Source organism: Rattus norvegicus, chromosome 10 (assembly GCF_036323735.1).
Source record: "Rattus norvegicus strain BN/NHsdMcwi chromosome 10, GRCr8, whole genome shotgun sequence".
In the NCBI taxonomy this organism is placed as follows: Eukaryota; Metazoa; Chordata; class Mammalia; order Rodentia; family Muridae; genus Rattus; species Rattus norvegicus.
This window is the reverse complement of record NC_086028.1, coordinates 73349058-73373659: the sequence shown is the minus strand read 5'-3', so window position 1 is coordinate 73373659 and position 24602 is coordinate 73349058. Positions and strand designations below refer to the sequence as shown.

The 24602-nt window shown below is 44.0% G+C and overlaps 1 protein-coding gene across 4 annotated transcripts in view; it reads right to left on the bottom strand.

The window, feature by feature from the left end:
• Positions 1-339: 339 nt before the first annotated feature.
• The window catches only part of Vezf1 (vascular endothelial zinc finger 1), a 31655-nt gene continuing 7392 nt past the window's right edge, over positions 340-24602 (bottom strand). Inside the window, exons 2-10 of one of the 4 annotated variants that reach the window (XM_063268707.1) lie at positions 21144-21208; positions 18264-18410; positions 17940-18082; positions 16420-17609; positions 11414-12108; positions 10469-10532; positions 8667-8868; positions 6591-6749; positions 3576-5797 (exon numbers count right to left, since the gene is read on the bottom strand). In XM_063268707.1, coding sequence (XP_063124777.1) covers positions 5784-5797; positions 6591-6749; positions 8667-8868; positions 10469-10532; positions 11414-12108; positions 16420-16452 — 1167 coding nt within the window. In that variant the 5' untranslated portion in view covers positions 16453-17609; positions 17940-18082; positions 18264-18410; positions 21144-21208 and the 3' untranslated portion in view covers positions 3576-5783. Of the gene's footprint in view, positions 5798-6590; positions 6750-8666; positions 8869-10468; positions 10533-11413; positions 12109-16419; positions 17610-17939; positions 18083-18263; positions 18411-21143; positions 21209-24602 lie in introns of those variants that run through there. The other 3 variants (XM_008768166.4, NM_001304355.2, XM_063268708.1) reach the window with 3 other exon arrangements.

Below are 24602 nucleotides of genomic sequence, written 5' to 3'. Positions count from 1 at the left end.
AGAATATAGATACTTTGCGATATCGTCATTTGGGTACTTGTCACATCTGCCTTTAACCAGCCCCCTGGAGGCCTTACATGACAATTAATGTCTACCCTTGCCTTATTGTCAGTCCTTAGTGGAGCTGGGTCACAGGGGTGCTTACCCTTCTGTAGTCTGATGCCTTTCCACCTGCCCTCTTCTGTGGCACCATGGCACCAACCACCCCTCCCTTCCCAGCCCAGTAACAGGAAGTGTATACCTGGGAAGGAGGCCCACACCTGGGGAAGTAATACGTCAATCGTTTTTCTACCATCGCAGGGGACCGAGGAAGCTTCTGCAGCATTAAGCAATCCATCATAACAGTTGTGACTGGTTAACTTTAATTTGTCAAAATAAATCTGCAGTATTTTGCATGTTAGTAATACAGTGCTGGTATTGACAGGTAAAATCATCATCTGCGTACATAGAAACCTTCATTTAGGAGCACACCTTAGGAGGGAAATGAATACACAGTAAAAGGTAGATGCAGGCCAAGCAGCGAGCCCTAGAGCAAGCAGAACAGGCTGGATGTCAGAGTTGAAGATTATCTAATACAACTGTTTAGCTGCCAATCTGATAAAGGGAAAGCTCTCCGCTGGGTTACAACCAGGAGGGAAAACATACTCTGCCTTTTGTAGAGTGGTGGCCGTCGGTGCCTTCGACACACGGTTGAATCAGTTCATCAGTTTCAGTTCCAAGACACAGGATTTCACCCCACAGCCTGTTTGTGCCCCCTCTGCAATCCCCTACCCTCGCCCATCCCGCTTCAACTCTCTCCCTCCCCAAAGAAGACACAGCGTGGCTTTATTATTGCAGACAAGCTTCTTACGTGAATAAAGTATGCATACAAAATAGCATTTTAACCGAAGTCATACAATGAAGTCTCACTCCTGTTTACAATCATTTCTAGTAGATACCTTTTGTTCCGTCAGAACTAATACTTTCAGGATCTTGTGACCACGCTGAAGCCTGGGGGAAGGGCCCACACCTGCCCACTTTGAGGACTGCTCCTTGGCCACTGTGGAGGAGGCCTGGGTTGTCTGGCCAGAAAGACCATGGCTGCCAGCACAAGAGATGACAAGGCCCAGCGGGCAGAACACATGCCAGGAAATGAGGGTTTCCTCCGCACGTGACCACTGCCCTCCAGGGCCTCAGCAGTGCCATCCCTAGGCCTTCCCCCATGAGCCCTTGCAGGAGCTCACACATAATGATCTACACTTAAAAACAAACCATTTTCAACTGTGGATAAGAACTGTTGTAACAAAGTCATAGCTACATATTTTTCTCTACATTTTGTTTATTGAGACAAACTAATTAAAAGGCACAAACATAGGGCATGTTTACATGGACATTATAACAAACATATACATTAAAAGTGTAGGAATGTGTTGCCTTCCTGCTAAACAGAAAGTTCCTAAGCTTTATATATACAAAAGTTGTACAATTTAATGTCCTAAAGTACAAAAGATCATTTATAAAATTATTTTACACTAGGTACTATTTATTTTAATTTTTTTACTATGTAGTTCATCCCCTAGAACTGTTTTGTATAGTGACACACAGATACCTGTCCCTGATGTAGGAAGTCTGCCTCAGACGCATGGTATTTTGATGTTTGTACTGACACAGTGGGGTATAAACAAACGGAAGTCATCTGGTGTGACAGCCCTGCATGCATTCTGCAGGGCTAAAACTCATTTCCATATCTCTTAAATGCAAGATTAAAAATGAAAAAGACCCAAAACATATAGCAATGTAAAAAAACAATTACAGCATCTTGGTTTGAATGAACTCTTCTCTAACGCAATGCTTTGAAAACATGAAGTGTGGCATGATGGTGTATAGAGTGTCTGTTCCCCTAGCTTTTGGTTTCTACCGTATGTACAGGGGTAAAGCATCCCGCTAAGAAACAAAAAGCACATGTCTCAACGTGCACAATCATTGCAGGTGTTTCCATGGAGCATGCAGACAGCTGCCTCCCTGAAAACTCCAGAAAGCGGATACAAAGGAAAAGAAAGTGATGTCCATATTTACAAAGCACAATACTTGATTAAACAGAAGGAAGGGGATACACTCTGCTGTTCTGAAGGGGCATACTACCTAGTTAGTGGTTAGAATAAAAACTGTATACAATTTCATATAAGACATAAACTCTAGTGAGCATCTAGCACACCTGTGCCTGTTGTAGCATCAACAGACGCTGATTGGGAGAGAGAGGGGCATGTCACATCCCAGTGCCTCCAATGTCTTCCAATTTAAAGCAATAGATTTAAACTGTTCCAAAGTTCTCGTCACTCTTGGAACAGGATCTACTGACCCGCTAAGGAGCCTGCTGCGTGCACACCTGACTTCCCCTCAGTCAGCCGCAGCCTTTTCTCATCAAAACACAATTTGTTGGTTTGTTTTTTTTTTTTAAAGTTTTTGTTTTTTTTTAAAAAAAGTCAACTACAATGCTATATTCCATCAGGATTAATATGCTGAGCAATATTTACATCTCCAAATATCAGGTCACAATCCCTATTATATGTTGAAGTTAGAATGATAAATTATCATATGCTTTGCATATCAGAGCTGGTATCACCTTTCCCATAGGGAATGCTGCCTGAAATTAACATATTCCCAAAGGTAAAATGCATATTCTCTGAGATGCATTTTATTATGACGGTGCCTCTATTCACTCATACAAACAAAACCACAGACACTGCTACACGGCTCTCAGTCTGTGGGTTAGACTCCAGGTTAAAACCACCCACCTTGTACCGAGGGAGAAACTCTGCTAGTGTTTACAATAAAATGATTCTGATGTATTAAAAACAAATAATGCTTCTTTATTTTGAATGGATTTTATGATTGGTTTGAATTCTGGCACTCACCTTGCCAGCTACTTTCCTGCGTAAGCAATGCTGTCAGCTAAAGGGTTCCTGGTTAGACTAAAGTGGTCCAGTGAGACGTTACACACACCCTACTTTGAACAACCCCAGCAAAACTGGAGCTACTACACTCTTGTTAACTAATATAATAAAACCTCCCAATTTCATAGTCTGCTTTTGCTTTTATCAACTAAAGGTAAGTTGCTGGTAAATATTTACTTTTACCCACATTTTGACTTTATAATACTGTTTACCAAGGCGGTGACGTAGGCAAAGCTTGGGGCAGGAAAGGCATACTTTCTACAGGCCTCATTGCTATATTGAGAGGGGCAGCTAATGTCATAGGCGTGGGCAGGTTCATTGGCGAGGTGATGGTGACCGGGTGTGCTATGTTCACTGGGGCCGTTACAGGGGTCGGGAGGTTGACTGGGGTAGTGAGTGTTAAAGGAGAGGTCATGGACAACGGGCTGGTTATGGTTACAGGATGCCCTATGTTCATTGGGCTGGTTATATTAACTGCACTTGAAACATTTACTGGGCTTCTCATGCTCATTGCAGCTGCCACTGTGACTGGGTTTGACATAGTCCCAGACGACACAGAGGATGTTATATTGAATGGAGTAGTGAGAGTCACAGGTGTCGTAGCAGCCGTGGAGGTTTGGCACAGGTTGGCAGCTTCTAAAAGGAGAAGACAAAAGGGGGACTTTAGACTCTCAAAACTATAAGCAAAATTCAGCTTCTGAACTAATTCCTCTTAATTTAAAAGAACATGTAATAAATCAAATTACAGTTTCTACGAAGTGATCAAATACAAAGCAAGGACCGCCTAAGCACACCCTGGGGCCAGGGAGCCCACTATATGGACCTCATCTCTGATGCTTGGGAAGACCTGAGTGGCTTGTTTAGCCCTGAACTTCTGACTTCAGTTCGGAGTTACTTACCTACCTCACAGAGATGCTGAGAGGCTCTTAGCTTCTGCAAGTCATTCTAAGTAGGGCTAAACGTTCTCACGTCCTTCATGCAGTTCTCCTGAGTTCTATAGTCTTTCCTGGGAAGAGTCAACCAGCAGCAGGCCAGCAGGAAAGAGCTTGTCTACACAGAGCTGTGCCAGCAATTTCTCAGAAGGCACTGTACCTAGCAGGGTGTACTCATGCACACAACATGTCTAGGGCTTCTTAGATGTAAAGCCACATTCTGTTGAGGTTTTAGAAACGGATAAAGAATGATGACCACTATTTCAGTGTCTGTCTGAGTCACTGTAAATAATGTAATTTGTAATGTTTCTTTTCTTTCCGAGACAGGGTCTCACTATGTAGCCTTTGCTGGTCTGGAACAGGCTATGTAGACCAGGCTGGTCTCAAACTCACAGAGATCTTCTACCTCCTCTACTTCCCCAATGTTGGGAGTAAAGGCGTGCACCACCACGCCTGGTTTATAACGCTTTTTATATTAAGGGAGAAGCTACTACTCCGTACTGTCTTCCTCTTTCCTCCCCACCCCACTTCCTCTTCCTTCGAATGCTGATGTAATTATCTAGTAATGCCCAGCATCATCTAACTGCACACATTATGTATGTAATTATCTAGTAATGCCCAGCATCATCTAACTGCACACATTATGTATGTAATTATCTAGTAATGCCCAGCATCATCTAACTGCACACATTACGCACACCTCTAAGCACACCAAATAGGGCTAAGAAAAGCAAGGAAGTCCTGTGGCCTGTTGAGGAACCCCAGCCCTTGTTTCCCAGCAATGCTTCAATAGTTCTTTACAAGACTCCTGGGGCTGAAGAGCTGGCTCAGCAGTGAAGAGTACATGTTACCCTTGCAGACAGCCTGGGTTCTACCAGCACCTACATGGTGGCTCAGAACAATCTGTGACTCCAGTTATAGAGGAGCCGAAGCCTATTTTGGCTGCTGCTGGCACCAGGTATGCACATGGTACACAGACATACATTAAGGCAAAACATTCATACACATAAATAATAAATCTTAATTTATGAAAATCCCTAGAAGGTGACAGTGCACCTCCCTCCCCCTCAAGAAGATCCAGTACCTCCTATCAATATGACATAAAAGAGCATAAGGAGACAGACCTTGGATGCCCATTCAAATCTACAGCTTGAGGTGTGCACAGCGTCAAACTGCTTCGGGTCAGTGAGCAGCCCTCTTTGATTGGTGTGACTTAGCTGTGTGCACCACACTACACACTAGGAGCTGCCACACAAGACTGACGATGGAAACCAGCCAGAGAGGCTTCATATTTTTTTTAAAATAGACTGTTGGGACATTTGATTGAGAAACTGAAACGGAGCCTGGGAAATTTATAAAGCTAAAGTTTCCTCAATGATTATCTGACTTTTATCCAGGTTTGGGAATTTAACATTTATTCAGGTATAATATTTAAAGGACACTTCTGGCTAGGTGTGGCTCTCTGGATTTGAGGCCAGCCTAGTCTACATAGGGAGCTCCAGGATAGCCAGGGCTACACAGTGAGAACCTGTCTCAAAAAAACAAAAACAAACAAAAAAGTGACATTTCTGATTCATGTTTAGATTTTCATTAGGTTTTCAATATAGCAGTCTCCTCTCTCCCAAATGTGTTACTAACAGAGAGCAACTCCAGCTACAAAGAGGAACACAGTAGCACTCTGTTTAACGCAGGTCAGAAGATGAGCTGAACAAGTCTCATTGTGCAGAGCAAACAGAAAAGACTCAAGAGCAACGGAACACAGCGTGCATGGAGTGGGACGGGAGAGGCACACGTGCTTTCTGCTTCCTGGGTGATGATGTCACTGCTGAGGTTCTTCTCATCTCGCTCAAAGGAAGGCGTTTCTGTCTCGGGTGCCACTTCCCTGCCTCCCCTCCAGTCTTCTTTTCACTCTAGAGGATCAAACTTTTGGTACTGTACACAGAAGGGAAATGTTTACCACTGAACTGTGCCCAGCCCTCAAGCATCCTCTTACTACAAACACTTTGACTCCTTCTCTAGTGAAAACATCCTTCGCAGTATTACTTCCAAGGATTCCACAGTTATCATTACTCTCTACAATGTCCTCAACAGCAGAGGTGCGGACATGCTAAGGTAGGGCCAGCCCTTCGAAGGTCTAATGGAGACCCAGAGCCAAGACCAGAGACGGCAGGAGAGTAAGGTCACGGCAAGAGCAGCCCTAAGAAGTAGAAGATCAGCTGTGAGGAAACGAACTTACACAAGGGTAGCTCCTTCACCTCAAAATGAAAAAAAGAAGCCCATGATGGGCATCATGGTGCACGCCTTTACTCCCAGCACTTGGAAAGCAAAGGCAGGCCAATCTCTGTGACTTTGTGGCCAGCTTAGCTTAGTATACATACAGAGTTCCAGAACAGCCTGGCCTAGAGAGAGAGACCATGTCTCAAAACAAATTGGGGAAAAAAAAAAAAAAAAAAAAAAAAAAAGGAGCCCAGTCTTGACTGTACATGTTACAAAAAGTAAGTCCACAGGAAGAACAAGGCACGAAGCACTGAGGACATTTCCCAGTAATAAAGTCCTAAATGGAGGCTCTGTTGCCAATAGACTGCACTAAACACTGTCCAGTAAAGCAGCACTGTGAGCAGTGTACCAGGGTGGACAGTGTTGTGCTCCCCAGACTTCCGTTACCTGGACTACTAAATTTAACACTGTTTGAGCCATGCCTGGAGCACTGACAGCCCTTTCTTACCTTTCTTTCTCGCTTTGACAGCTTCTTCCCATAGTCTCAGTGTCTCTACCTGCTTCCCTGGCCAGCTCGTCACATGTTGTTGCTGCTGTTGCTGCTGCTGCTGCTGTTGCTGCTGCTGCTGCTGCTGCTTCTGATTGCTGGTCTCCTCACTCATGCAAGCTATTCCAAAGACAAAGCACAAACACTGTGTTTACCTTGAAAAAGTGCAGCCACATTTTCAAATCTAAACCCAGGAACTAGAGATGTAGGTCAGCTGTAACAGTGCTTAGCTAACATGCTGGAAGGCCTGGGTTCCACTCTCGGCAAAAGACCCTGTCAGAAACAACAGCAAAGAAACTCAAGCCAGGCGTGGTGGCACAGTTTCAATCTCAGCACTCAGGAGGCAGAGGCAGACGGATCTCTATGAGTTCTCAATCAATCTGATAGTCTACACTGTGAGTTCCGGGCCAGCCAAGACTATATAGTAAGACCCTGTTCCAAAACCCAACACACACACCCAAAACCAGATGCTTTGACCCCCTGTGCCTCTATAACCGCTGTCATTTAACTAACAGCTCTTGATACAGTGCATCCCCTCCCCCATGTATCTATATCAAGCAAGACAAATAATCTCGCTAAAAATCAGGACACTAAGGCCACAAAGCTGGCTCAGCAGGTAAAGGCATCTGGCTTCACGTCTGATGACGTCAACCCCTGGGGCCTACATGGTGGAAGGAGAGAACCAAATCTCCGAAGTTCCCTCTGGTCTCTATGCTTGCACATGGCCTGTGTGCCCATCAAATATCATTCTCAATAATCTACACAACTAGAGAAAGCTGCTATAAGAAAGAGAATAATTCTTAGCTATATTAAAAAGGAATTATCTTTGCAAAAGGAAGTTGGATAATATAAGCATGGGTTTAGTAATCTATCAAACATATTTATCACAAAGACACACATTAAATGTAAATTTTCATAAAGTGTAGCATGCTAGATAATAAACCCAATGTACTCACAAAGATGCACAAGTAGATGAGATTAGAATACATTAAAATTAGCCAAGTATGGTGGCACATAGCTTTAAAACTAGTACGTGGGAGGCAGAGGAAGGCGGATCTCTGAGTTCCAAGTCAGTCAGGGCTACAAAAACAAAACTAAACAAAACAAAATACATACTTAACCTTTCCATTTATTTATGCCATTTGTGAATATTTACTTATACAACCTGACATTTCTGTTGCATGAAATACATATGTAATAGTATACAGAATTATGAAAATAACTTTGTTCTAGTGGTTAGGGAAATTTGCAAAATAAAAAGTTGGATAAATTAAGCATTAAATTTTATCCTTAAGTCTCTGGAATATTTTGTCTTCAATTCTGAAAGTAAGGCAAGCCAAATATTCAAGCCTGTTATGATATGACCCCCCTCCGTGTGTCTGTGTGCGTGTTTGGACAAAAGGTCTCATGTAGCCCAGGCTGGTGTCAAATTGTTTCTGTTGGTGATGCTAGCTTTAAACTCCCGACCCTCCCAATTCCATCTCCCAAGTGCTAGGATTCTAAGTACGTGCCACCATCCTTGGCTTGTTTTTTTTTACTACTACTACTATTATTATTGTTATTATTATTATATTAAGTTGTACTACATTATCTTGAGATACAGTCTCGTGCATGGCCTCACATGTACTGTACAGTGAGCTCTGATCTTGGACTTCTGATACTCCTGCTTCCACCTCCCATGCTCTAGGAATACAGGTGTGAAGGGCGCGCACACTCAGCTGCTTCAACTCTAAGCACCAGCGCTCCTATCGAGCCTCCTAAACAACCCTGAAGCAGCTGGAGTGAAACTCTGCCCTGCGGTGTTATTAGTAGTAGACAAGTGTGGAACTGAAGCAAGTGAATGGAGCGTGTAGCATTGTTGTTTGCATGTATGCATTTAAAGCACGGTTCCAGCACCAATGCGCTCCCTCCCATGATAAGAGGAAACAGGAGAAACATTAATACAGTCCTGAGAGTACAGTACAGTTATCTTTGATACACTGAAAACCCTAGATTTCTATCACTATGAAATGCGAAGCAATCTGAAACGCCACCTACTTTTGCTGATGCCTTGTTTACACGTGTTACAGTTGATACTTTGGCTCTGCCCATGTGTCTTTAAGTGGCTGGTGATATACGCTGCACTCAAGAGCTTCCCACAGATGTTACATGATACCTTGCCTTCATGGCGCACCATGTGTGTCCGTAGTCTGTCTTTGGTGGCAAAGGCAGCAGTGCACGTCTGCATGAGGGAGGAAAACTTTTTTTAAATATAGACTATCCTGTTCAACTCATTTTAAAGTACGTATATTTTACACATTACCCTACATAAATCAGCAAGCTGGCTAAAGTAGTATAATTTTCATTGCATGTGTTACTGAGAATCACAGATCACACTAAAACATTTTAGAATTTTAGATGCTTGTGTCTTGGGGGAAGAAAACACATCAGCACAGAGCAGTGAAAAGATGTGAGCCCCACACTCAGTTAAACCTAGATTTAGGGCTGGAGGTGGGGCTCAATGATAGAGTACCTGCTTAATTCCCAGCACTGCAGGGACAAAACAATACAAAACAAAAAGCCTAGACTTAAACTGAGTTGTGCAAATCACTAAGCAGAGCAATCCTGAACAAGACAGTTAGCTACCTGACGCCTCCTGGAGCAGGACTGACAGCTATCACAATATCCCTGCAGGACTAAGGGCCTGATCCTCACTCAGCGGCACTCGCCTCCTTCCTCCTTCCTCCAGTTACATTCTTCTTGGAGCTCAAGTCATTTACTTTTTTTTTTTTTCTTTTTTTTCCCCGGAGCTGGGGACCGAACCCAGGGCCTTGCGCTTGCTAGGCAAGCACTCTACCACTGAGCTAAATCCCCAACCCTCAAGTCATTTACTTAATAAAGCAGTCGTTAACGAACAACTGCAGGGTGAACTAGAGAACTTCCAGCAACAGACTAAGATCGGGAACGCCTGAGACAGTCATTTGATTTAGCAAAATTCTCAATTTTTTCATTACCACAGTTTATATCAAATAAAATCACCCATCTAAATATATATTTTTTAATTTTCCAATTTGGTAACAGCATACGAAAATCCAGAAAATTCAGTTACCCCAGTGATGACAGAAAATGCACTATAAAATGACCCCCTTCTTTTGGCTGGAGACATGGCTGTTGTTTAAGAACCCTGGTTGCTCTTGCAGAGGACGCAGGGTTAGTTCCCAGCACTCACACGGTGGCTCACGAGCATCTGTAACTCCAGTTCCAAGACTGGACACCTTCTTTTCCCTGCTTGGGCACCAGGCATGCACACGGGTGCATATGTAAGTATATAGGCAAATGTTCATATACATAAAAAATTTTAAAAAATTACAAAAGGGGCTGGCAACATGGCTCAGCAGTTAAGAGCACTGCCTGCTCTTGTCCATGACCCAAGTTCAGTTCCTAGCATCCACGTAGCACACAACCATGTGTAACTCTAACTCCAGGAGGTCTGATAACCTTCTAACCTGCTCAGGCCCTGCACACACGACACACAGTCATACACTTAGGTATATACACATGCACATTTTTTTTATTATTTACAAAAATCATTTCCCATCTATCACCAAATAATGCCATTGCTTAAGGAAAGAGAGCTACATAAAATGTGTCTACACAAGATAATATACTTATATTTAAAAACCATCTTTTATTATAAAAATATACTGTGTTACATATTATAAAACTAGAATTCCAATGAACCAACCACATTCACTCCCATCAGTGACTTGAAGACACACAGGAGCACAAGATTCAACTGGCTCCCTCTTTGGATAATGTGCACCAAGGGCTATGTGAGGATAAGTCATTTTAACTCTTACTTGGCATTTGAAGGGTCTTTCTGTTGAATGCACATGTTTTACATGACAGCTTAGGTGGTCAGGCCTGTAAAAGAGTTTCAAACAGAAGATGTAGTGGAGCGCTCAGAGAGAATGCTACTTATGTGACACTGCACCGTGGCGACTACAGTGAGTATTCTGCAGAAAGCAAGAATTACCAACTCCCTCCAGCCTCAGTGCAAATCTCCTTACCTCTCCTATCACAAACACAGACCTTAATCCCTCCCGTTATGTTTCCTCAGAGCATACTAAGTCCTGACTCTTTACAATCACAAACACTCAAGAGTTTTAGTTCAACACCAGAAGTAACTACCACTAAGTCAACTCTGATAGCTTTTTCTAAAAATTGAAATACAACATAAAAAATGAGGAGAGTTGGGGTACGGTAGGAATGATCTTCCTAAAAGCTGCAATAAGGTCGGGCTGGAGAGATGGCTCGGTGGTTAAGATCACTGACTGCTCTTCCAGAGGCCCTGAGTTCAATTCCCAGCAACCACATGGTGGCTCACAGCCGTCTGTAATGCGATGTAGTGCCCTCTTCTGGACTGCAGGCACACACGTAAGCAGAAAGAAAAGGATATTCAAGGTCACCCCAACTAACAGGAAAGTTTCTTTGACCGCACAGTGATTCTTCCATCTGCTCGCCAGTGGACGTAGACAGTGTGGGGTATTTGCAGTTAGGAGAATCCATGTGCCAAATGAAGGCCTGGAGCTATCAAAGGCCCTCCTTAAAGACAGAACAGGTGAACTGCTGTGTCTCCACCTGTCAATCACACCATCCCAGCGTTAGACCTAAACACACAATACTCATCAGCGACCTCCTCCAATATGCAGCCCTGCTCATGCACCTTCTCACATAAGCCTCCACCACAGACACAAACTGATGCTAACTAATACCCTAATGAAAAGCAAAGCAAAGTGCAGTACCTGGAGAAGCCTTTCCCACAAACACTGCAAGTATATGGTTTGGTGATGCCTCCCTCATGAGACCTCACGTGGTAAGTCATCCGGTCCTTCCTCTTGAAGCGCTGGTTACAAATGGGACACTCAAAAGGCTTTTCGTCCGAATGGGAAAGCTTGTGTCGATTGAGGTGGTACACATCCCGGAAGGCCTTCCCACACATCTCACAGGCATGGTTCTTCTTGACAGGCTTACTAGGCTTCTTGACAGATTGGGGCACAGGCATTGCTGTGGTACTGGCACTGCTGCTGGGGTTGGTGCCCGAGGACGATGTAGTGACTGTTGACAAGATGCCTGCAATAGTTGAAACCAGCGAAGTTCGGCTGCTGTCCCCAGCAATGGTGGAGATAAGGGGAACCACCGTGGTGGGGGTTTTCTTTGCCCGAGACACCAGCTTGATCCCTGTGTGGCAGGACTGATGGCGCCTCAGGTGATAGCTGTCCCTGAATGCTTTACTGCAGTAAGTGCACACAAACGAAGTTTTGGGTTTTTCTTTTTTAATCCCAATGGCATCCTTTAATGTCTCTGGTGCAGCCTGGGGTTTCTGAGTAATTGGTATTGGAAGCAACGGTTTCTGATCAGGGGGCTCCACAGCAGAACTCAGGAGGGGCAGCAAGCTGTTCTGCGCTGCCTGCTGTTGGTGATGGGACGCTTCATGGGCCTAAAACCAAACATTTACACTTGAGAATTTGAGCCTCCACAGTGACCTTAACCATTCAACATGCTCCGGACAGGAGAGCAGAAGAGACAGTCCAGGAGCCTGTGCACTGTTCTCTTGTTCTCTACAGCAGACCTGCAGAGACTCTCAAGAGCTCTGGGTACAAAACGATGAAAACTGCAGCTGATCAAAATGTTTTTGCATCTACACTGCTGACAGCAATCATACTTTCAAACAGCTGACTAAAGTATACAGTACCCTAGTTCATGAGGCACGTATTAGCTGATGAAACCTCTTTGCATTTTGACTGTCAATACAGAAACCAAGTCTAAATAACATGTCAAAAAATTAAATTCAAGACTAAGTGTTTAACAGACTCTTAGACTGCATCAACATACAAACTCTGTATATGACTAACACAATTATCTACTGCCTGTTACTCAGGACAAAAAAAGGAGCAAGTCTCTCCCCCTCTAAAAGAAGAGAACTAGTGATTGAGGAAGGGACAGCTAAGCAATGACAGGAATGGAGCTCTCTGAAGACATATACTAGCTAGTAAGTTTATGTAGAAATAGAAAGTTCATCACTTAACTCTATTAAAAGATTTGGCTGCAATAAAAGCTGTCATTTATCACCTGGGAAGGCATCTGGGAAGGGGCTAAACACCTGCCAGTTGTTTCTCAGATCACCAGTCCTCTACTGGAGTTTGTGTCCTTAACCAACACTAGTGAAAGAAAACCCAACTGCAAGCACATCCACTGGTTTGAATAGGGTAAGATATATGCTGTCACGATGTGCTTTCTCTACTTCAAGACTGGAGCCTGACCACCGTTTGGAAATTTTAGAAAATGATGGAAAAAGTTCCTGAAATAGCTCTCCCTAATATGTTGTTCTTTACCAACATTATTTTTGAAATACATGACAGTAAACCCAAGCCCCTATACTTGAGTTTTGTAATCCTAAAAGAGTAAAGCTAAAAGTTCCTCATATTTTAAGCATATAACATCCTAGGAAGAGCATATTCCCCCATCTCAGACACTTCGGTTTTTCTTACCATCACACTCTTAAGTCACTTGATTAGCTAAGTTGATTAAAGACACAGAAAACAAAAACAGCAAATGCCCAAGGAGGCTGGCAGAGCCCCTCCTCTGACAGTTAGGGACATCTATCCCACAAGTTCATTTAATGAGAGATCAGAAGCTATTGCCTGGAACCAGTCTCCCCTAAAGGTCAGGAGGCAAGGTAGTGGTCTGAATTTAACGATTTTGACTTAAATGTCTTTCAGGTTTTAGAATGATACTCAAAAATTGTAGCTAACTAATGGATTACTGAATTACAGCTCACTTTCAATTTTATTTGTGCAGCTCTTACAACTTGGGGTCCACCCACTCAGGTGATATCAGAATTTGGTCTCTGATCTTACTCTTTTCCAAGCTAAGCAGGATACCCACGTTTCCATATAGACTGCAAACAGTTAAGAGCTGAAGAGCTCAGGATATACAATTTCAAAGGCTAACAGATCAGACGCTGCGGAATGCGAATCTTCTGGACAAAGTTCAAACTTATAACATTCGAGCTATTTTTCAATTCTAAACTACCATTAGCAGGATGGACTACTAAAACCCCTGTCATTCACCAATTCAGATGTTTGTGCAGTACAAGTTGGTCTACAGCGTCTTGATGCTTGCTCACAAGAGCCACACCAGGTCCCTGTGTCTTGAGTAAAATGCTATAGAACCACCAGAAGAATCGGTCTCTGCAGACTGCTAGGAGCCGACACTTCTCCACTGGCTAAGAAAGCCAATTTTCCTCAGTGTTCTCTGAGGGAGAGTTAGATAACAACCGAGGTCTGCATTTCAGTGATTTATTTCTCAAATACAAGTTCTTAGTAAGCTTTTATCTGACTAGCATCGTCACATCAAAGTTTAAATTTCATCTTCTAACTCCAGTGCACAGCTCTCCCTCTGCTCAAGCTTTCCTTTCTCTGGGACTGGCAAAATAAACAAACAAACAAAACAAAACCAGCCAACCAAAGAACAACAACAACAACAAAACCAGAAATATTATTTCATCACCCAGGGTGGTAGGATGTGGAACCATGAAATCTCCGTTGCCAGAGGGTAAAAAATTTTGTACTGAAACAAATTAGCATCAGTGAGTCATCTCCCGAATGTCCCGTACAAATCATCCATCAAACATTTTAAGAGCTACACTTTTACTTCCCACCATGTTATCTGGTAAGCAGGCAGGTTATTAAAACTTGCTTAAAGATATAAATTCAACATGATGCTCTGAGACACGGAGTTTAACTCTGCATTTCCCCGGTGTGGGGAGGGGGGTCACTGAGAACTAGAACTGCCTGTCTTTGCTACCTTTCCATAGGAAGGGCTTTCTTTACTCACTGTCCTCAGCTCTAAATTACAGCTTTTGCAATGATTTTCACAGCACACACTGCATGTCCGGGATTAAATATGAGCTTTCACATTTCCTCATGGAAAAAAATTAATAGGTTGGCATTAGCTTTATCCGGGAAGGGAATAGTTTAAATAGTGTTTAAAAGTATTTTGTAGGATCTTTCAACTAACTTCCCCAAGATGAATTATGGGTTTCTCCTTTACATAAAGGACTTGTTTTGTTCAGCCTCCAAGTTTACAGATACTCATTCTAATATTGTTTAAACTACACCTAAAGTCCCTCAGTCTTCTACTGTAAAATGATCATTTGTAAGCTTCTCTTTGCACCAACTCTCAGGCCAGCTAGTTCTGTATTTCTTTGCCAATGCATTCTTAAGTTGACCATCACTTATAACAAGCTCATCAAAGCACAATAAAACCAACACTAGATCAGGATGATAAAGTGGGACGTTCAGAAGTTGCAAAATCTTAAAAATTTCCAATTTTAGTAAGTCCATTTACTTCAACAATTACTTAAAATAAAATGCCCACATCTGAAATATGTCTTAATAGGACAAGCCAGATTACACAATGGGTAATTTTGAATCCTCCAATTCCCTATATTAACTCCACCGGGATGGGACCAGATGCTGAGAGTATAATCTTTTGAAGGTTCTGCATTTCCAAAGGTCTCAAGCGCCCAAACTATGCGTTTGGAATTGCGAGAAGTATTTAGGAAAATAACTCAAAAGAGGGAGGTGGGAAGGACACATTTAAAAAAACGACTAGCTTTCTAACCTTCAGTTCTGAAGTTTCTGCGTGTGCTCATCTCTACTGCACATCAATGCATTTGCAAACAGAAAGGAAGCAGCCAAAAAAAAAAAGTTCCAAACAGGGGTCCCGCATTAAAGTGGCAGAAGAACAGGGGAAGGGTATGGCTGAAGCATCCGCTACACTAGCTTTGAAGTTTCTGGCAAAAAGGAAAAAAGAAGAAAAAGACGCGAAGACCCCCCCCCCCACACACACACACACTCCACGAGTGACTCAGCTGGGGGCTTTGTAAGCGGACTTTGCGCTCCCTCTCCGCTTCCCGTCGCCCACTGGGCCGGAGCGAACATTCGAGCGGGCCGCGGAGCGAGACTAGCAAGACGCGCTCCGGGAAAGGTCGGGCCTGCAGGAGTCCCGGCCCCCGCCGCTCCCCGCCCCCGCCCGGCCCGCCGGTCCGGGGATTCCCCAAGCTCAATGGGACCGCAGGAGCTGGACAGAGGCGAGGGGACCAGCTGCCAGGGATCGCTTAGGACTTGGGTTAGGGACCGAGAAAAGTTTACAGACGGGAACCACGCTCGCAACACCCCCCGTCGGGTACACCCGAGGGGGCGGCGAGAAGGGGGAGTGGCGGAGAAGCCAGAGATACCCGCTATTCGCGGGATGTGGGAGGAGGGTCAGAAAGTCAACACACAAGCACACACACAAAAAGAGAGGTGACGCGAAAGCGCGAGCGAAAGATGGATGGGGACTTGGAGCGGGACCCGGGGACCCCCTCGCAGCGCCGCGCGGCCCCGGTCCGGCGCGCAGTGGCCGAGCGGCCCGCGCTACCCAGCGGCCCGGCGCCCTCTTTTCTCTGGGCCGCCCGGTGGTGACAGCGGCCGGCCTCCTCCCTTCCCCTTCAGGGCGGGAGGGAAGGGTGTGTGTGTGCGTGTGTGCTTGGGGGGGCCCGGGTTCACCCCGAGGCCTGCTTCTCCCCCGCACCCTGCGAGGCCGCCTCCTTTCACCTCAGCGGCCGGGCTCCGCCGGAGCGGGCGGGCGGAAAAACAAAGGGGGATTAAGGCCCGGCCGGAGAGCGGAGCCGGGAGGGGAGGAGCGCCCGCCCGAGCCCGGCCCGGCCCCCCTGGCCCCCCGGCCCCCCCGGGGCCCCCAGTACCTGGAACAGGAACGCGGTCCAGTTGGCCTCCATGGCTGCGGCGGCCGACCCCCCTCCTCCCCACTCCCCCCGCTCGGGGAGCCTCCTCAGCCGGAGGAGGCGACAACAAAGCGGCGGCGGCGGCGGCGGCGGCAGCGGCAGCGGCGGCTCCTCAACATGGCAGCGCCGAGCGCGGCCACTTCCGGTAACCTCCGGGACGCACCACCGCGGCGGCGAGCGCGGGCGGGGGGGGAGCCCCGGCCCGGCCGCCGCCGCCCCCAGCCGCTCCGACCCCCTCCGGGCGTCCCCGCCGCCGGCGCGCCGCCTCGGAGCTCAGCCAGTGCCCGCGGGCGGTGGGGTCAGGGCGCCCGCGCGGGGGCTGGGGTGGGGCCGGGGGCGGGGATGGGGCGCGGCGTCCCCCCCCGCGGGGGTGTGTGATGCTGCGGTCCGTGGCTCAGGCAGCTGGAGCAGGGGGAGCTCAGGAGAGAAGATGGAGGACGCCAGGGTCTGGCGCTGGCCCGCTGGGCACAGCTGGGCTGCCTCTCGTGACTCTGACTCGGTGCCCAGCGGCGTCGCGTCCCTCTCATATCTCCAGCGGCAGTCAGAGCTCCAGTTGGTCACCTGGCTCTTCAGTCGGTCAAGCACAGCACAGCTTCAACCTACTAACTGGGGGATGCTGGCTTCTAATGTCCCCTACCCTCGGGTATTTTCATTCCTGACCAGCTAAGCCCTCAGTGCTCTTGCTATGATATCTCCATCTTCCTTTGCGTGGTCTTCCAATTTGAGCAGGGAATTCCACTAGGGTACAGCCTTAGATCCTCTTAGTGTAGAGGGAAACACTTCCCACGCGTTCAGATGTCATTACTGGGTTATTCTTGGGTGACGGAACCGTGCTTCCCCATCCTTCCAGATTATAGGAAATTCTATTTGAATTTGAACCCCTCTCCCGCCAGAATTAAAAACAATAAAAACAAATGAGAAAGTATAGAGACGAAATATTTTAGTCTTTTAGTACATTCTTCAATTCCTGCAACACACAAGTCAGACTTCTGGTTGGACAGCGTCAGATGTCACTGAGGTGACCCCAGCCTGTTTGTAGTTCCCAGTCTTCTATGTAGGAGTCAGCCACTGCTACTGGTTGGAATCTGTAGATCGTAAGCCCGTATGATGTCTTGAATGTTTTCTATCCTTTCCTCACATAGAGGTAGCTACTGTGAATATCAGAGACAAGCTATTATTAAACATGTATCTAGTCCAAGAAATCTGTGGTGGGGAAATGAGGAGGCAGGCTCCATCTATGGTATTTTTATAAAATGTTTAAAAAAAAAACTCAGATGGGCACATTATTTCAAGACTGTATTTCAAACTGACTCTTATCCTCTCCAGACAGTTCTAATGAAAGACATCTTCAACTTCCATATATATATCCAAATAGAATAGTTACAAAATTCTATGGGAATAGAAACTGAAGAGGTATGGTAATTTGATGTTTTTCCAACCATTAAACAATTATAGTTCCCTCCCACTCTTCCATCAGTCACCAGAATAAAAGGGCAGGCTGGGAAATGATGGTCTGGTTCCTTTAAGTTGACTTCCCATTAGATACTGCCTGAAGACCTTGGGTATGAAGAAGTCCAGCAGTTTGGATGGATCAGTAGCAGTAACCACCAGAGAACTGGTCAGCCTAAGACAGGAGGGACAGAAAATGAGTTTCTGATATCCTTCAGCTGAATTGCTACACATCCCCTGTGTCTGTCAGGCTCATTTGATGTTTCAGGAAGCATATGTTTACATATGTGTGTAAACTAAGGAGAGAACAAAGTTGCAAACCCAAGGAACAAGACAAAATGTCTTCTTGCTCTGACCTTGGATATGGTATGTTCTTGCATTTTGATTCAATGGATATAAGTCTCTGCTTCTTCCCTGCCTTAGAAGATTCACCTTCAAGGTCTCTATGTATGTTTGCGCTCTCCTCCCATGTATAGACACTTCTCTTTAGCTGCTCTTTCAAACTGTAATCAAAATGAAGCTTCAGAATTATAAAAACTAATAATATGACTCTTATGCTAATACTGTGGTATCTCTTATACTTATTTTGGGATCTAGAAACCCCTTCCCCAGCAGTTTTTCTCACAGTACCTCTTAGTAGTGGTTTCCCCATAAAGAGGAAGTAGAAGTCAAGTGAAAACAGTTAAGCTGTCATACAGAAGAGTTAGGATTTTAGGGGAAATGGCTAATTACATCTCTATCCATAAGGTAAAATCATAATTCCTGGTTGTTCCCCCAAATCTTGCCTTAAAAGGAAATTAACCATCTTTTCAAAGTTTAAGTTGTACTTTTAATTATTGTGTGTGTGTGTGTGTGTGTGTGTGTGTGTGTGTGTGTGTGTGTGTGTATAAAGGAGATTCTGAAGGAGGTCAGAAGAGGGACTGCAGTTGTGAGCTGCCATGTGAGGGCTGGGAACTGAATTCAGGTCCTCTGCCAGAGCAGTACTCTTAATCACTAAGCCATCTATCTCATCCATCTCCAGTTCCAACACAATTTTTATGGATTTAGATATATATTTTTCATTAAGAAAAAGTGTCTTAGAGTTTGGAATATGTACTCAAAAACAACCAGATTCAACTGTTACCAGAATATAATCAAACCAACCAGGATCAAGGAATCCATCCTTAGAATGGGAATTTCTAACTTTAGGAGAATATTTTTAAACAAACAAAATGAGTCCTCCTTCAAAGCCCTGTTTCCACAAACCTTATATTGAAGTTCAGTCAAGATAACAAATGTCTGCATACAGTACAGTATTAAAATCAGCTTTCAGTGAATGGATCAGACTAAGTATCTGAACTCTTCAGTGTCCATACAAACAGATCAACAATTGTATCTGCATCCATTCCAAACAAGTCAGCTTCCAAATTCACCCTGTTCAGATTCCCCCTTTCACCTGAAGCTGTGTAACCTGTCACCTACCCAGTTCTAAACAATGAGAACAAAATACCTATCCCCACAAGGGCAACCTCATTTCAACTAAATGAAAAATGTATGTAGAAAATTCCTAGAGGGGCTGGAGAGATAGCTCAGCGGTTAAGAGCACTGACTGCTCTTCCAGAGGTCCTGAGTTCAAATCCCAGCAACCACATGGTGGCTCACAACCATCTGTAATGGGATCCAATGCCCTCTTCTGGTGTGTCTGAAGACAGCTACATGTATATAACAAATAAATAAATCTTAAAAAAAAAAAAAAGAAAATTCCTAGAATACTCCTAAATCTAACAGGTGCTAGGTAAGTACTTTTACTGGTTCAGTGGTTAAATTTGGGTCTGAAAACTAAACTCAGCATGCAGACTCTGAGCTAATTCATCAGTCCTCCAACTTACTCTGAAAGGGGCAGGTTCTCTCTCATCATCTTGACAGAAGTAGAAGTAGAGTCAAGAAAGGAAGGAAGAGAGGGAGGGAAGGAACAAAAGGAAAGAGAGAGGGGGAAGGAGGAAAAAAACCAAATTGTCAAGTCAGACAGTATCCTGTGTATGCTGAAACACATATGAATACACATACACTCAAACTACACAGCAAGCAAACAAAAACAAAACTCCAAATAACATTAACCAGATTTGTCTAGAGTGGTGGCACAGGCCTACAAATTACTCTACTTGGGAGGCCAAGGAAAGAATATTGTTGAGTGTTTGAGACTAGCCCAGGTTTCAGAGTGAGTACAGCTCAGCTAGGGCTGCTGGAGGGATGGACGGAGGGGGTACCAAAAAATAGTGGCCATAAAGAATTGTTAACCCTCAACATCAGCCTCAATCCACCTGTGGGAGAAAGTACACCCCGCAAGAAAACAAGGGAAGACTTGCCTGGAAAGACAGCAGAAGTACTCTCCTCCCCCTTCTACTAGGTACCAATCAAAAGTACCATGGCTAGTTGTCTGTTTTAACTGGCAAGGAAAACAAAGATTTCTATATTCCTGAATACTTATTTAAGTTCCTTTACAGCTAGAATAGTCACAAGGAACAAATCTACTCACATGTCTAGTAAAGTCTAGCTGGTATTTGAGAGAACTTGATTAAAACACTTTTTACAAAGGTCATGACCCAAGACTTCAAAAACTGAGTCTAAGATCACAGAAACAAATCACCTTAACTTTTTGTTAAAAGTCAACAATATACCAATTTCACCAATAAAGCATTTATGTCAAATGCTAGCTTCCATTTTATTCTTGGATAATACATTGTCCAACAAATAAGGGCTACAGATATGACTCAGTGGTAGAGTTCTTCTCTAAGCTAGGCAGTGGTGGCGCAAGCCTTTGATATAAGCGCTCGGGAGGCAGAGGCAGGTGAGTCTCTGTTTGGGTCCAGCGTAGTCTACAGAGTGAGTACCAGGGCAGTCAGGGCTACATAGAGAAACCCTATCTCAGGAAAAAAAAACTAACCCTCCACCCTCTAAAAAAGCACTTGCCTAGCAGGTGATAAGTCCTACATTTAATCCTCAGTAAGCAACAGTAAGCAAAAAGGAATACTGAACACAAGCAAAATAGCATAGGCCACAGCAGGAAAGAAACTAAGACAGGTCAAAAATACACTAAGTGAAATTCAATACATCTGGAAAACACATTCAGACACCAACATTTCTCCTTTGGACACCTGTTCCTCACTGCCCTTAGATGCCCCAGGTCCCTAGTGCAATGGATGACTTAACAGTCCTATAAACTAAACTGGTGGGCCTGATTAAACCACAATGCTTACCCTCAGTTGTCATCAAAACCTTCAAAGTTGCTTAGAGATGGAACCCTTCTTAGTGGCCTTTGCTTCTACAACAAATATATTGAGAATAAAGTGAAATTAATCAGTTTTGTGCCACCAATCTACAAATGCTATTCACATATAAAGACTTTTACTAATTGTAATGACTCTCCGAATGTTTCTATAAAAGTGGAACAAAACCAAGCTTTTTGTGAACAACCTTTACTTCAACAGAAACACTTCTCTTCAGTTTCTCTTCTGCTGGGCCAATTAGATTTCAGTTTGCTGAGGTGGGTTGTCCCTCAATTTTTGATAGTGAAAGAACAAGGAATCACAAAACGAGTGTTGAGGAACCTATGCAAGTTCTCTCTCTGGGTTAAAGAAGTGAATGTGACATCAGAAGACTAGTCAGATTAGGATCTGAAAGGCTATTCTGGTCTAGAAAACAAGCCAACTGACAACAGAAGACTGGGTAAACCTAAGATCTGGCTCAGCTAACTCTATTCAAGAATGCTTCTGGGGCTGGAGAGGTAGCTCAGTGGTTAAAGGCATTGTTCTTCCAAAGGTCCTGAGTTCAGTTTTCAGTAACTACGTGGTAGTTCACAACCATACTGGGACCTGATGCCCTCTTCTGGCATGCAGGCATACATGCAGATAGAGTGCTCATAAAAATAAATCTTAAAAAAAAGTTTCTCGGGCTGGAGAGATGGCTCAGCGGTTAAGAGCACCCGACTGCTCTTCCAGAGGTCCTGAGTTCAATTCCCAGCAACCACATGGTGGCTCACAACCATCTGTAAAGAGATCTGATGCCCTCTTCTGGTGTGTCTGAAGACAACTACAGTGTACTTATATATAATAAATGAATAAATCTTAAAAAAAAAAAGTTTCTCAACCACGAGTCTCTGAATTACAAGCTACTACATTTTGTTATCCAATTCAGTCATAAATGATATGAAAGGGCAGGTGCAGTAGTCACTGCTACACAGTGACAGAAGCTGTACTCAGCATCCTCCCCCCATTTACTTTAAATAGTAAATATGTACCTGCTGTTGTCAAAATATTTTAACCTTTGTGTGCACATTAGCAGCAGGCTCTCTGCTAAATCTGAAGAAATTCTAGGCCGCCACAGGATAGCTTTTGACTCGATGAACTATGCTACTTTGGTACACAGAGACTATTTCTCTTGAAGTACCTACTGTCTCAAAGTATTTAAGATTCAACTCAAGTGACAGAAGTTAATTAGCTATCTACTCTCAGGGCTTGATTCAGCCCTCTGCTTTTGTTTTATAACCTATGAAAGGCCTTCCTTACCTTCCAGCTGTTTCCTTTTTCCCTAACTTCCTTTTCCTTCCCACCTCTCCTTTCACTTTCTCCCCAACTTCAGTACTTGAAAGCACAGGGAACAGATGGTGGTCAACCGAAAACAGTGCAAACACTTCCTGTACGTTAGGTATAAAAGCCCACTGCTAAGTTTGTAATACACATTATTTCTGCTGGGTTGTTTTTTTTTTTTTTTGTTTTGTTTTGTTTTGTTTTTGTGGTTCTTTTTTTCGGAGCTGGGGATCGAACCCAAGGCCTTGCGCTTCCTAGGCAAGCGCTCTACCACTGAGCTAAATCCCCAACCCCTCTGCTGGGTTGTTTTGTTTCGCTTTGTTTTTGGTATTCACTTTAGATAAGAATGTCACAATGTAGCTTTGTTCCTTATATGAAAATTATTTCAGATCAATTTATTAAACTACATATAGTCTGGAATAGAAAACACCCCTTAGTGATTCTGATATATTAGAACTGGTAACTTGTAGAAATTTGTCTATGACCACCTATATAGGTATACTTAATACAACTAATGCTAACACCTGAGAAATCCCCCATATATGTTCAATACACAACTCCATTTCAATGAAACAATTACCCTGCTCTCTTAAAAACTCTATGTAAGCCAGGCATGGTAGCACATGCATTTAATCCCAGCACTTGGGAAGCAAAGGCAGACAGATTTCTGCGAGTCTGAAGCCAGCCAGGTCTACACAGTGAGTTCCAGGACAGGCAGGACTGTACAATAGACCCAGTCTTAAAAAGCAAACAAAACCAAAAAGTACTACAACATATGATCTGATCTGACTAGTCTCTCAGAGAAGAGCAACTGTGAAAATTCAAGCTAACCTGACCAATGGTAAGATGGGAAGTTCATAGCTGGGGAGATATCCAACACTTGTTTAGCATAGATATTCGGAATTTTGCTTGATCCCCAGAATTGAAAAAAGGGTGGATGTGTGTGTGAGATGGCTCAGTGGGTAAAGGTACTGTCGCCAAGTATGACAATTTGAGTCTAATCCCTAAAACTCCCTTTAAAAATGGAGAAAACTCCCAATAAGTTGTCCTCTGACTTCCCATATTTACACTATGGTACATATAAATATAATAAAAAATTTTAAATGGGCTGGAGAGATGGCTCAGCAGCTAAGAGCACTGGCTGCTCTTCAGAGGACTGAGGTTCAATTCCAAGCACCCAGTTGCAGGGGATATGACAGACACTCTGGTCTCTTCAGCCACCAGGCACTTACACAGTGCAGACATACAAGCAGGCAAACTATCCACACACATAAAATCAAGTAAAATTTTTAAACAAAGTCAAAAAACTAACAATGTGTTGAAATGTTTTGGGATGGAAACACAAGAAGAAAGGGAAAGTGACATCATAAATCCAGTATTTCACAACAGCAGTATACTCCATACAGTCTCTCCCAGCAGCTTGAAGAGTCACTCAGCCCTCAAGGTATCATTTAAAAAGAAATTGTTTAGACATAGTCCCCAATCAGGCCATGATCAGAATTCAAAATAGAAAAATGCATTGAACATTTTGAAAGGTTAGTCAGGGCATCTCAAGGACAACCTTCCCAGTTGACATTTATTTTAATCAGTTGTAGGCTATAGAATTTTGACTGCATTCTGAAAATTGGCAAGTTCAGCGTACCAACTTAAAAACTCACATATCTCAAATCATAACAATTCAATTTTGGGACAGGCAATGGTGGCACAGGCCTCCAATCTCAGCACTTGCAGAGGCAGACAGGTCTTTGTAACTTAAGAGGCCAGACTGGTCTACAGAGCTAGGTCCAGGACAGTCAGGGCTACAGAGAAACCTTGTCTCAAAAAAATCCAAACCAAATAAAAACAGAACAATTTAAAAAAAAATTAACACCTCGAGTTTGCTTTTGTAGCTCTATTTACTAATATAAACTTTAGTGCATATTCAGCCAAGGTAGAAGCTGGGGATGTAGCTCAGTCGGTAGAATGTTTGCTTGCCTAACACTAAGAGACCTGGTTCCACTCCCAATACCACACAAACCAGGTGGGCATGGCAGTCTCTAGTCCCTGTAATCCTCATTTTCAACTACAGAGCAAATTTGAGATCAAGCTAGACAGCAGAAGACCCTATCACAAAAACAAAATCACCAAGCA